The 12,312-nt window shown below is 52.5% G+C and overlaps 1 protein-coding gene across 1 annotated transcript in view; it reads right to left on the bottom strand.

The window, feature by feature from the left end:
• The window catches only part of KCNK18 (potassium channel, subfamily K, member 18), a 16,200-nt gene extending 6,664 nt beyond the window's left edge, over positions 1-9,536 (bottom strand). Inside the window, exons 1-2 of the mRNA XM_008590341.1 lie at positions 9,314-9,536; positions 6,431-6,559 (exon numbers count right to left, since the gene is read on the bottom strand). Coding sequence (XP_008588563.1) covers positions 6,431-6,559; positions 9,314-9,536 — 352 coding nt within the window. The remainder of the gene's footprint in view (positions 1-6,430; positions 6,560-9,313) is intronic.
• Between the last annotated feature and the right edge of the window lie 2,776 nt (positions 9,537-12,312).

The following is a 12,312-nucleotide window of genomic DNA, read 5'->3' as shown; positions in this document are numbered from 1 at the left end:
AAAAAAAAAAAAAAAAAAAAAAAAAAAAAAAAAAAAGTTCATGGAAAAATGAAATTAAAAGATAACATGAATTCCATGAACTTTTTGAAGACCCTTTTTACCTGTTTATTGTCACTTTCACCATCTGGATGGAGATTTTTGTCTATTTTGTTCCTGTACCCTTCCCCACCCCCAGCCCCCAGCCCAGGGCCTGGAACAGTGCCTGACACATCAGTAAAGGTTTGTTGAATGAATGAGCACATTTACTGAGCACCTACTTAATGCCAGGTACTTGTGGGTGGGGATGGCAGGTACTAGGAGGAACAGGCAGAGATCAGGCTCTCTAGAGGATGCCTGGAGCCTCTCCTGAAGGGACAGGAGCTCAGAGAGGTGGGGCATAGAGTCTCACAGGAGTCCAGGCCCCAGACATCAGCAAAAGTTCCTGTGCCTAAGCTTGGCATGGGGCCCACAGAGCCAGCAGCCCTTAGAGGTGTCAGCAGCAGCCAAGAGGGCCCACAGCCAGGGGGCCACCCCATTTTCCAGACAGTGCATCAGCCTCCCAGTTCTCCTGTACCCCTATGGAAGTCAGAAGAGGCTCTCTAGTAGTAACTAGTAACCCCCCAGCCTCCAGGACAAGGGCCCCAGAGTCAGATTTATTTTGATTTAAAGGAAAGAACGTAACATTTCTTGCAGGATTTGTAGAATAAACTGCCTCCCCTGCACAGAAAAGCTCCTAATGGTGGCAGCCTCAGTCATTATCCACATTTAATGGACAGGAACAGAGAAGACAGTGGACCTGTCCAGGTCACACAGCCCACAGCCAACAAGGACCTGTACCCCTCACCTAAAGACCTTCCCCTATGCACGTGCCCGACCCCCTGCCCTCATTGGCAAAGGTGGGTTTAGTGGGCTAGAAACATAGAGCCTTTGTGGCTGCCTCTGAATGAGATATGTTCACAGTCCAGAAGATAAGGCAAATTCCAGAAAATGTACCAAGGAAGCACATCTCAGAGAGCACATAGACCCTACAAAGGGAGTGTAGTAACTAGCCCAATTACTGAATGCTAAAATGAATAATGGAAAATCATATCATTTTCTATAATGTATTCATATACTCTGATATAATCAGTCCACGGCACTTAACCTGTGTGTATTTAATAGCCCATGTTCTTTCCTTTCTAATCCAAGGAGGCTGACCCACTGGGAATGACTGGGGATTGGCTGGCCTCAGACCTGTCAGGTGACCAGAGATGCAGGGCAGGGAACAGTATTACCAGAGGGACCTTCAAACACCGTTATTGATTACGGTAAGTGCAGAGCGTTCCCCAACATCCACTTCCAGTTGTAATTACTGGGCAGCTTGATGTTCTAATTGACTCGTACAATTGGGTAGTAACATTGCTTTGATGGGATTTAAACCAAGCTAATGTGTTTCCATTAGGTCAGTGATTCATAGCCTGGACTACCATTAGAGCTACCTGGAGGGCTCTGGAAAATGCTGTTGCCTGGGCCCAGTCCCTAGAGATTCTGACTTGGGTGGTCTGGGGCAGGGTCCAGGCCTGGGGGCTTGTAAAAATATCCAGGTGATTCTAATGGGCACCCAGGGCTGAGCACCTGAGCAGTAGCCTAGTGCTTCTCAAACGTCAGCAGGCATCAGAATCTCATGGAGAACTCGTTCAAACACAGACTGCTGGGTCCCACACCCATAGTCTTTCTGGCTCAGACCTAAGGTGGGGCCTGAGAATTCATTTGCATTTCTGACAGTGAATTCATTTGCAGGGGCCTGAGAATTCATTTGCAGTTCCCCAGTGATGTTGATGCTACTGGTGCAGGATCACACTTTGACAACCATTGCAATGGATCAGTGGTTCTCAACAGGGCAATTTTGCTCTCCAAGGGACAGGTGGCAATGGCTGGTAACATTTTTGGCTGCCACAATGGGAGGAGGCAGCAAGAGAAGTGGGGGTGCTACTGCATCTAGATGGTAGAGACCAGAGATGCTGGTCAGCATCGTGCAGTGCACAGGACAGCCCCCAGAAGAGAGAATTATCCAGTCCAAGATGCCAGTGGTGCGAGGTTGAGAAACCCACCCTTAGATCAATCTAAGCTCGTGAGTAAAAAAAGACACACCAAACCCGGTCCTCCATTCCCTCCGCTTATCTCCAGTGTCTTTCTTGCACTTGCTGGTGCTTCCTCTAAGTGTTCCCTGAGCTGTGGACTCCCCTGGAAAGGCCAGCTTGGAGGCTTGAGCTCAGCCCTGCCTCTGATTCCCTCTCAGAGCCTGAGCTCCCCCACCTGTGGAATGGGACACTCACAGCACCGCATAAGCTGCGGTGCAAATTCAGTAAGATGAGGCATGTAAAGCGCGCAGACCCCATGCCCAGCTCAGTAACGCAGTCCTTACTCATACTTTCTGCCCGTTACCTGCCCCTGCCTGGATCCGCATTCAGGTGAATGGGAGAGACCCGGTGGGGGGTGGGGGGCATAAGAGCCCTCTTGGAGTTCATGTGTCCATTTATGAAGCACATTGCAGCGGACACTGGGTGCCCACCCAGCAGCCATGCCCCCTTCTTTCCCTGGAATGTTGTGACTTCCCTGGAACACCACGGCTCCCCACCTGCTTTAGGAGTAGATCTGACTGGTCGTAGTCATCCTGGTGATGCAATCCCCTTGCCAGGGACTGGCTTGCAGGTGGGCAGGAGGCCCCTGGGAGCCCTCTGGGAAGAGACCCTTGCTGGCTATGACACCATGGAGAGGGCTGGCCAGCCTTTTCTCTACTAGATGTGGTTAAGTTCAAAGGGGTTGTGGACTTTGGCCTCTTGTGAGCAGAAGGATGGAGAGACCTCGATACCCCATTTATTAGTTTGTTTTCTGTTGCTTAGAATACCTGAAACTGGGCAATGTATAAAGAGACAGAATTTATTTGGGGCAGTTTCGGAGGCTGGGAAGTCCAAAGTTAATGGAACAAATCTGGTGAGAGCCTTGTTGGTGGGCAGGGGCTCGTCACTGCAACGCAGAGCGTCACATGGTGAAAGGCTTGAGGAAGAGCGCATTAACCTGCTCACTCGCTCTCCTTATGAAGCCATCAGAACCACGCCCATGACCCCCATCGATGGGTTAATCCATTGACTAGAGCACAGTTCTCACAACGTAATCATTTCTTTAAGGCCCCATATTTCAATTACCATAATTTAAGCCTGTTGGGTTGGGTGTTTTGGTAGCCACAGCTGAAGGCATCCCGGCTGTCACTTATACACATGGTCATCAGCTGATCCTCATGTTAACCCGAGAGGCATGTCTAAGACGGTTATGAACCTGGGTACCAGGCTCAGAGGGGCAACATGCTTGCTGGAGATTACAGCTCTGACCCAGGATGGCCAGCCCCAGACCCACACTGGTCCCTGTGCTCCACCACACCCTGAGGGTGAGGGGACTGCAGGGAGAGATCCCAGCGCAGCTCTGTGACCCCCCTGGGCCCAGCCCTCCTAGTGATCAGTACCTGCTCTCTTGAGTGAAGAGAGGGGCCCCAGTACCTTTTGCTGGCCAGAGTGGCAGGGCCTGAGGGCAGCTCCACCACCTCCACCTTCTGCGACTCTCCCCTCCCCACCCCTGGGGAGGCTCCTAGCTAGTTTCTATGTGCCAGTTGCACAGAAAGTCGTGTATAGAGAGAAGCAGCGGAGTCTTGGGTTAAGACCCAGGTGTCCTGGGCTCAAATGCACATCAGCTGTGTGACCTTTCAAAACTGGTGGACCTGCAGGTGCCTCAGTTTTCCCATCTAGAGTGTGGGAATAACAACAGAACCGACCTTGTCGTGAGGACTAGATGGGCTTATCATAAAGAACTTGAAAGAGAACCCGGTACCTCTTAAGTACAAGAGCGCTGGCCAGTGCAGCTGCTGCTCTTTGTAGGTGTTCAATGTATACCTGTGGGAGGAGGGAGGGAAGGAAGGAATGAAGGACCAACTGGCCATTTCTACACCTCGGTTCTAGTGTCCTCTGTCACACAGGAGCCTGCTCTTTGTGTGGCCACTGAGTGGTGGGTCTGTGGCTTAGAGGGTCCACAGAGCCTGTCTTTAAGTGAGCGAGTGGTCACTGTGGAGGGGCAGCTGTTCCCCTGCACCCTTCCCACCACCCCGGGCTCTGGAAGGGACTTCCCTCGGTTGACTTGCCCATAAGGAATCTTTCTCTTGCTTGGGGACTGGAACCACATGAAGCAAGTGCAGGGACAGGGCATGGCCAGCTCCTTCCTCTTTCCAAGTGCCTGCCCTTCTAAGACCATCTGCTCCAGCCCCTACACAAGGAGTCTCCAGGAATCCGAGCTGCCTCTGCCTCCCAGGCTTCCCTGAGCAGGGTGGGCAGGGTCCCCGAAGCACCCCATGGGCCTACAAGGTTGACATCTGCTCCAGCCCCTACACAAGGAGTCTCCAGGAATCCGAGCTGCCTCTGCCTCCCAGGCACAGCCGGTTCTCCCAGGCTTCCCTGAGCAGGGTGGGCAGGGTCCCCGAAGCACCCCATGGGCCTACAAGGTTGACAGCCTACCTCTGGGGAAAGAGCGCTGGACTTGGAATCTCAAACTCTGTTCATGGGCACCAGCTCCACTCTGTGCGACCTCAGCCCCTGACTCCACTTCTCTGGACTCAGGCTCCCCACCATAACATGGGGCTCCCAGCTCCTGATTTGCAGGGCCTCTGTGAGCTTCAAAAGAGGTAGCCGAGCCCAGCCTTAGCTCCCCTGCCACCTCTCGCCTCCATGCTGACACGCCCGCACCAGTCCTCCATCTCCATGCCACGCCTGTCGCTAGTGCCCAGCCAGGCACCATCTAGATGCTGGTGACTCTAAAGCCCATGTCTCCAGCCCTGCCACTCCCCCAGAGTCCCAGAACCATATTTCCAGTAGCACTGGGTGTCTCCACTGCAAGGCACATCTGGAGTCTCAACCTGGACTGGCCTCGAATCCCTCACTTCCTTCCCCAACTCCATCCTCACCACCTGCCAGAAGCCCTGGTGTCTGCCCAGAGTCCTCACACCCTCACGCACAGTGGCTGCAGATATTCCTCCGCAGTCTTCCTTCAATCCACTCTTCTCCATCCTCATTGCCATCGTCCTAGTGGAGGCCATCATCACCTCTCACCCAGCCTGTTGCAGAAACTCCCTACCAATCTCCCGCTGCCAGCCTCACCCTCTCGGGTGCATGGCCACACTGCAGCCGAGTCATCTCTCTGGGATGCTGAGCAGCCGTGTTCTTCCCTTACTTAAAACCCTTTGGACACTCCCACAGCCCTCAGGATAAAATCAACCTCCTCAGCCCCCATGGTCTGGCCCCTGCCTCTGCCCCTCACCTCCCCGTGCCCCTCACTTCACCTTCTTCTGATGCCTGGCATCTGTTTTGCTCATGACCCTCTTTGCTTGTGCTGTCCTCGGCCTGTGGTACCTTCCTCATCCCCCACCTTCCCCCACCCGCTAACTCCTGCTCACCCCACCAGACTCAGCGTGGCTCTCGGCCCCCCAGGGGGCCTTTAAAATGTTCTCTCCACTGGGATCACCCTCAAAGCTGGTGCAGCTGCCCCAACTCTTCTCTCAGAATACCCTGAGCACGTCACTGCCATGCACTGACCACATCTGGTTGCCCCACAAAACTTCTGTCTTGCCCAGAAGCCTGTGGGCTCTGTGAGGGCCAGGGCCACATCTGCCCTGTTCCCAGCTGGGTCAGCACATACCAATAGAGGTTACTGTGCTTAGTACGAGAGCACTCAGTCAAGGTGGCAAGAAGAGACCAAATCCAGCCCACACCTCGCTCACGTGGGCCCATGTCTGGGCGTGGGGCTGCACCACCTGAAGGAAGGACACTCTGTTCTCACTTGCACAAAGGTACCTTAAGGACCAATGGCAGCCCTGCTCACACTGCACCCCTGCCTTAGGAGCAGTGCCCACCCGTGAACAGCAAGGCTTGCAGTCGTGGTTTTTTGAATTGCATGGCTTGAATGTTCCAGCATCCCCACCAAGAGGCCTCCCAGCCTTGGGCCACATCTGCCCTGTTCCCAGCTGGGTCAGCACATACCAATAGAGGTTACTGTGCTTAGAACGAGAGCACTCAGTCAAGGTGGCAAGAAGAGACCAAATCCAGCCCACACCTCGCTCACGTGGGCCCATGTCTGGGCGTGGGGCTGTACCACCTGAAGGAAGGACACTCTGTTCTCACTTGCACAAAGGTACCTTAAGGACCAATGGCAGCCCTGCTCACACTGCACCCCTGCCTTAGGAGCAGTGCCCGCCCGTGAACAACAAGGCTTGCAGTCGTGGTTTTTTGAATTGCATGACTTGAATGTTCCAGCATCCCCACCAAGAGGCCTCCCAGCCTTCCTCTCTCCCCACCCTCTCCCCCTGGTCTCTCTCCCTGGCAGGTTGTGGTTGGTGACCAGAGAAGGCCACTGGCAGGCCCACCCTTGCACTTACCCACGGTGCTGAATACAGTGCAGCAGAAAAAGAGCGAGCCCAGGAAGGACCAGTCTGAGGACCTGCTAAACCACTGGGGCTTCACCTTCCGCAGCTGCTCCCGGAGGTCCTGTTTCCTGCTTTCCACAACTCGGGAAAGAGACAAGCACAGTGAGGGTGATCTTCAAGACAGGTCTTCCCCAAGGACGAGCAGCCCCCACCCCGACACTGCAGTCCTATCAGCACCAAAGTTTGGCCCTCGGAGCCCTCCTTTAAAATGTTTCTGTAGCTTAGATCCCACCTCTGGTCCCTGTGGAGGCTAGGAGGCCACATAGTCCCATGAGAAGAGCATCTGACAGAGGCCCATGGGGGTCCAGCCTGAGCTCAGCCCTGAAATTGCTGTACAGCCTTAGGGGGTTTTCTTAACATTCTGAACCTCTGTTTCTTTCACTTTTCAAACGGGGATAATAACTTCTGTCCCATCTCTCTTACAGGGTTCCTGAGAACTGAAAGCAAAAAGGCTTTCAGGAAATGCAAACTGATATACGGATGCAAACCATACCTCCTCCTGGAGGCCGTCAAGCCCTGCTGTACAGCCTTAGGGGGTTTTCTTAACATTCTGAACCTCTGTTTCTTTCACTTTTCAAAGAGGGATAATAACTTCTGTCCCATCTCTCTTACAGGGTTCCTGAGAACTGAAAGCAAAAAGGCTTTCAGGAAATGCAAATTGATATACGGATGCAAACCATACCTCCTCCTGGAGGCCGTCAAGCCTGATGAGGTTTGGTAATCATACTGGGATCTCTGGGCACCAGCTGCCTGAGAATGTCTCTTCCAGGGCTGGGAAGGCTTGACTTCCAAAACTTCAGTCCCAGGATCATCACGCAGGGTTGGGAACCCTGTTTCCTGAGAGAGGCTCCCAAATGATTCTGTTGGCCTGGGCAGCCAGTGGGCTTTGGGATCCCAGCAGCCACCTGTCAGACTGGAATGGTCGGGAGAGGATGGCACCCAGCCTGGCATATAGCAGGAGGTCACTACTCATTTGAATGGGCACTAGCCTGGGAATCCAGACACCTGCATTCTAGTCCCAGCTCTGACCCTGACTAGTTCCTATAGCCATGAACAAGAGGCTTCTTTCTGAGCCTCAGTTTGCCCACCAGGAAGCAGCATGATACGGTGGTGACAGGGTCAGACTCTGGAGTCCAAATGCCTGGGGTTGAATCCCTGGCTCCATTTTTCTAGTTTGTAAATTTGAGTAAGTTGCTTAACCTCCCAGTGCCTCAGTTTCCTAATCTGTAAAAGGGGAAAATTCATACCCAATTCATTGGGTTCTTGTGAGCATTAAGTGAGATAATGTGATAAGGTTTGGCACAGGGTCTACACTTAAGTAGCACTTATTGAGCATTTTAACCTCAAATGAAAATACAAAATGGAGTTGGACCAGCTCTGTGTTCCCATACTCTGCTGTGTCTCAAAATCACCTGGGAAACTTTTTAAAAATAAGACTCCCAGCCCAGCCCTGGAGATCCTGACTAAGTGGGTTTGAGGAACAGTCTGGGGATGTGTATCTTGACAAGCTCCCTGGATGATTCTGATGCATGGGCTGGTTTGGAGAGCCTTGAACTTACTGGCAGTCTAGACCCTGTGGCTCAGAGTATCCGAGCAGCAGCGATGCCTCTCCCAGGTGCACTGAGTAGGCCTGTGTCTGTCTGGCAAGGGCACAGGAGGAGGATACTCCATGGAGGGAAGACTGCCTCCCTAAACCAGCCTCTAGTCTTTGAGGCTGGACCTGCTCCCAAGGCAGGGTCTGGCATGTGTGAGGAGCCGAGAGCTGGCCAGCCGAGGACCCACCATACCCAGGGGAGGAGCGGAGGAACTCCTTGCACCCTGCTGTTTCCCTGACTTTTAGAGTCCATTTTTCCTTTGTCTTTGATTTATTTACTCTCTCGTTTTTCTTTTTTGGGGGAGGGGAATGGCTGATAGGTAGTGGGATCCAAAACCGTGACCTTGGGGTTATAAGGCTGCACTCTAACCGACTGAGCTAACTGGCCAGCCCTACTCTCTTGTTTTATCTTGCTCTGTTGAATACATCTTTGCAAGTTTCCTCTGGGAAACAAAACAGAGTAGAAGCAAGTGACTAAATACAAATGAAATGCAGTAAAGACATGAAAAGTGCCTTCTGTCTTCCAAGAGCCTTCATGTCCCTTTATCTCCTCTGCTTCCCAGAGGGTCCCTGTGATTGGCAGGCCTGAGATTGTGGGTCCCCTTCTCTGCAGCAGACTGAGGCTCAGAGAGGGCAAGGGCTCAGCTGGCACTGACCACACAGTGAGCTGGGAGAGCAGCCAGGACCAGAACCAGGCCCCCAGGTTCTTCTCACAGCCCCTCCTTCTCCCCTGAGCCCTGCAACAGAAAAGGCATTTGGAGCAGGAAGTGGGAGGATGGGGGGCAGGCTGCCCACCTAAGGATCCAACCCCAATTCAGATTGTTTCTTGGATACTAGACCCTACAAATTGAATCATGGGTCAGCAGGCATAGGTCTGAGGACCAGCTCAGGAGCCCCCAGCCTCAGATCTGTTCACCCACCCTCCCCACCCCACCCCACCACTCCAGGAACCTATCCTCCCCAGGGACCTGCTAGTCTGGGTGGGGCTGAGAGCTGGTCTTTCCAGAGCACCTACTGGGTGCTCAGCCCTTTTCCTACATTCTTCACAGCAATGCTCAGAAGCCCATAGTCTCTGAATTTTTCAGATGAGAAAACTGAGGTTCACAGAGAAGTCACTTGCCTAAGGGCACCTAGGAATGGGGAGGACACAGGCAGGCAGCTCCCAGACCCCACCTCCTGCTCTCTGGGGGCTGCCTCTACCCACGGAGGAAAGGCTCGCCCTGCCCAGGTGAGGCACCTACCTGTTCTGTTGCAGGTCAAGATCCTGCAGAGCCCCTCCAAGAACTCCTCAAACTCCTGGTTATCTGCCATCCCCAGGACCTGGCCGCCCTCAATGGCAGAGAAGAGTGCAGCACCCACGAGCGCATAGATCACTAGGGAGCAGAGGAAGCAGAGGCCAGGGAAGAGCTTCCCCAGGGCCTCAGGGCAGCACCTCCTGGCCTGGGGTGGCCCTGAAGCCTCCATCCTCCCTGGAGCCGACGGACTGGAGGAGGCGGTGGAAGAGGCAGGAGCATCCAGGCACGGCCAGGGAGAGTGGGGTGGGAGTGTCCGGAGAACGGCCCACCCCAGGGCTAAGTGGGTGGTGCCCGCCCTTCCCCAAGGAATTGGGAATCAGCCAGCAACTCAGCACGTTCAGTTCATGGGAATTACTCAGATGGCACCACCGGTGGCGCCCACGTTGCTATCGATCCACTGGGCCACCGCAGAACCGCCTGGCAGGGGCTTTGGGAGGATGGAGTGCTGTTGTTTTGGGCTGTCTTTGGCCTTTCCCATCCCAAAACTCCAGTTCTGATTTCCAGATTTTTGGTTGTTAGTCAAGCGATTGTCCTCCCCGAGGATTGTCCCTTGGCCTAGCATATTGGGTCTCCTGGACAGGTAGTAATAATAGTAACTGATGAGGCCAGAGTCCATGTTTCCAAAGGGCCTTTTTCCTACTGCATCTAATGTTTGGCCCCAGCTCTTGCCCCCAGGTAGCATCCCTGCCCTTGCCGTGGCCTCCAGGCGGGCGAAGTCTGCTCCCTTGCCCCTTAGCTTTGGGCGAGGGCACCTGACTCGCACCAGGCAATCAGGTGTCAGCAGACGTGATGCAAGCAGGGTCTTGAAAATGCTTGTGCACTTGGACTTGCTCAGCTGTGCCTTGTCTCTGCCCTGAGAAAAACATGCCCGATGGCACACGTGGAGAGGCACGCACGTTCAGATCGCCCTTCAAGAAACGACTCACGTGCAGCTTCGCCACAGCCTCCAGTCTGTTGCTTCGGGGTTTGCTAAAACATGCCCGATGGCACACGTGGAGAGGCACGCACGTTCAGATCGCCCTTCAAGAAACGATTCACGTGCAGCTTCGCCACAGCCTCCAGTCTGTTGCTTCGGGGTTTGCCTCTGCTTCCGAGCCCTCTTCTCAGGGAAGCCCCTGTCCAGTGACTGAGCAACACAGGGGCACAAGAGCCCACCCCTTTCTGCCCAGTGCAGTACTCCTTGTACCTGCCGTCTTTGTCCAGGGCTCCCTGTTGGTCTGCAGAGACTGTCAGGTCCGCTTTGCAGTCCAAAGGCTATCCCGTCTCATCTGCTTCCTCCGATCAGTTGCACCAGTACCATTTGTTGAGAAGGCTATCTTCAGTCCATTGGATTGACTTTCTCACCTTTGTGAAAAGTCTGTTGAGCATATTTTTGTAGGTCTATTTCTGGGTTCCCTATTCTGCTGCATTGATCTATGTGTCTATCCTTCCACCAGCACCACACTGTCTCATTACTGTAAGTGTGTAGTAGGCCTTAATATCAGGTAAAGTGATTCCTCCCACCTTATTCTCTTATCAAAATTGTTTTAATTATATTCAGGACTTTTCATATAAATTTTAAAATAATGTCAATGACTGCATAAGGCTTTGCTGAGATTTTGACAGGGATCACATTAAGACTATGGATCAATGTGGAGAGACTCAACATCTTTACTATATTGAGTCTTCCTATCCATGGACATGGTATGTATTTCCTGGTCATTACTTTTGAACAGCAGTTTGATGTGCTCCCATGATTCTTTATTCAAGCCAAGAATCAACATTTTAAGATAAAAATGCATAAATCAAGACACTTGTTATTTTTTATGTAGTGCATTCTAAATACTATTTAATGTGCTTTTTGGCAGTGTTAGTGGATAAAGTGTTAGATGGTGGAGGTCTGAAAGTATATCTGTACTCCCCATTTTAAGTCTTTTTAAAAGATATATATCAAGTATCTAGAAGAGTGTACAGAATAACCTAACAAACACCTGTGTACCCATTCATCATCCACAGATTGAAGACAAGTGAGCTGCTGCTCATCAGCCAAATGGTCTAGTTGTACGTACCCCAGTGTGGCTGTTCTCCAGTTTCAGTTTTTATTGAAACATTCCAGTCTGGTCTCAAGTGTATAAGAGTTATTTGGCCACATTTGGGCCAGTGTGATAGCAGATAGGGCCAGTGGCTGAGAACCCAGAGGAGGAGGAGAGTATTGGGATAAAGTCAGGACCATGAGGTCCAGCCACCCCTCCCCACTACTTGGTCCTTCTCTGAGGTGACCTGTGTTTCTTTTGTTCTTAGGAGGGAGGGATTTCCTAACAGTTCCATGGGTTAGCCAGCCCCTTTCCCTGGGGAGGAAGGAAGATGGGTTAGGTAAAGGCCTGAGGCAGCAGATGGACATCAGCCAACCAGCCAACAAACACTTCCAGGGCCTGGTAGGGGCCAGATGAAGTGAGGGCGATGAAGGTCCTCCACCGTCCCCTGGAAAGAGGGGATGCAGATACTGTAGGGGCCAGATGAAGTGAGGGCGATGAAGGTCCTCCACCGTCCCCTGGAAAGAGGGGATGAATTACACTTAAATATAATGGGGGGGGTTCATACACTTAAATATAATGGGGGATGAATTACAAAGTGAGATGCAAGCACTCTGTGCCTTATAGAGTCAGAAGAAAGCGAGATGCCATGAGCCAGAGCAGCCTGGGCAGGCCTCATGGGGAAAGAGCCCCTGGGACAGCAAAGAAAAGCAAAAGTATGACCAGCTGTGAGAAGCGCAGGGCTGTGAGGTCTCACTGAGGCCAACTTTCTAGTTCTTGAGGGTGGAAATAAGAAAAGGACTCCCCCCACCCCCAAATGAGTGGCCTTTTTGCAAAGTACACAGTACAAAGTGCAGGTGAAACAAAATCAAGCTTTAAAGCCACATCCTGGTCTCCTGAGACCCAACAGGGTACCTCAGTCCAGACAGGTAT

Source organism: Galeopterus variegatus, unplaced genomic scaffold, assembly GCF_000696425.1.
Source record: "Galeopterus variegatus unplaced genomic scaffold, G_variegatus-3.0.2 Scaffold6010, whole genome shotgun sequence".
Lineage (NCBI taxonomy): Eukaryota > Metazoa > Chordata > Mammalia > Dermoptera > Cynocephalidae > Galeopterus > Galeopterus variegatus.
Note: the sequence above shows the minus strand (reverse complement) of the source record. Positions and strands in the feature narration are given on the sequence as shown.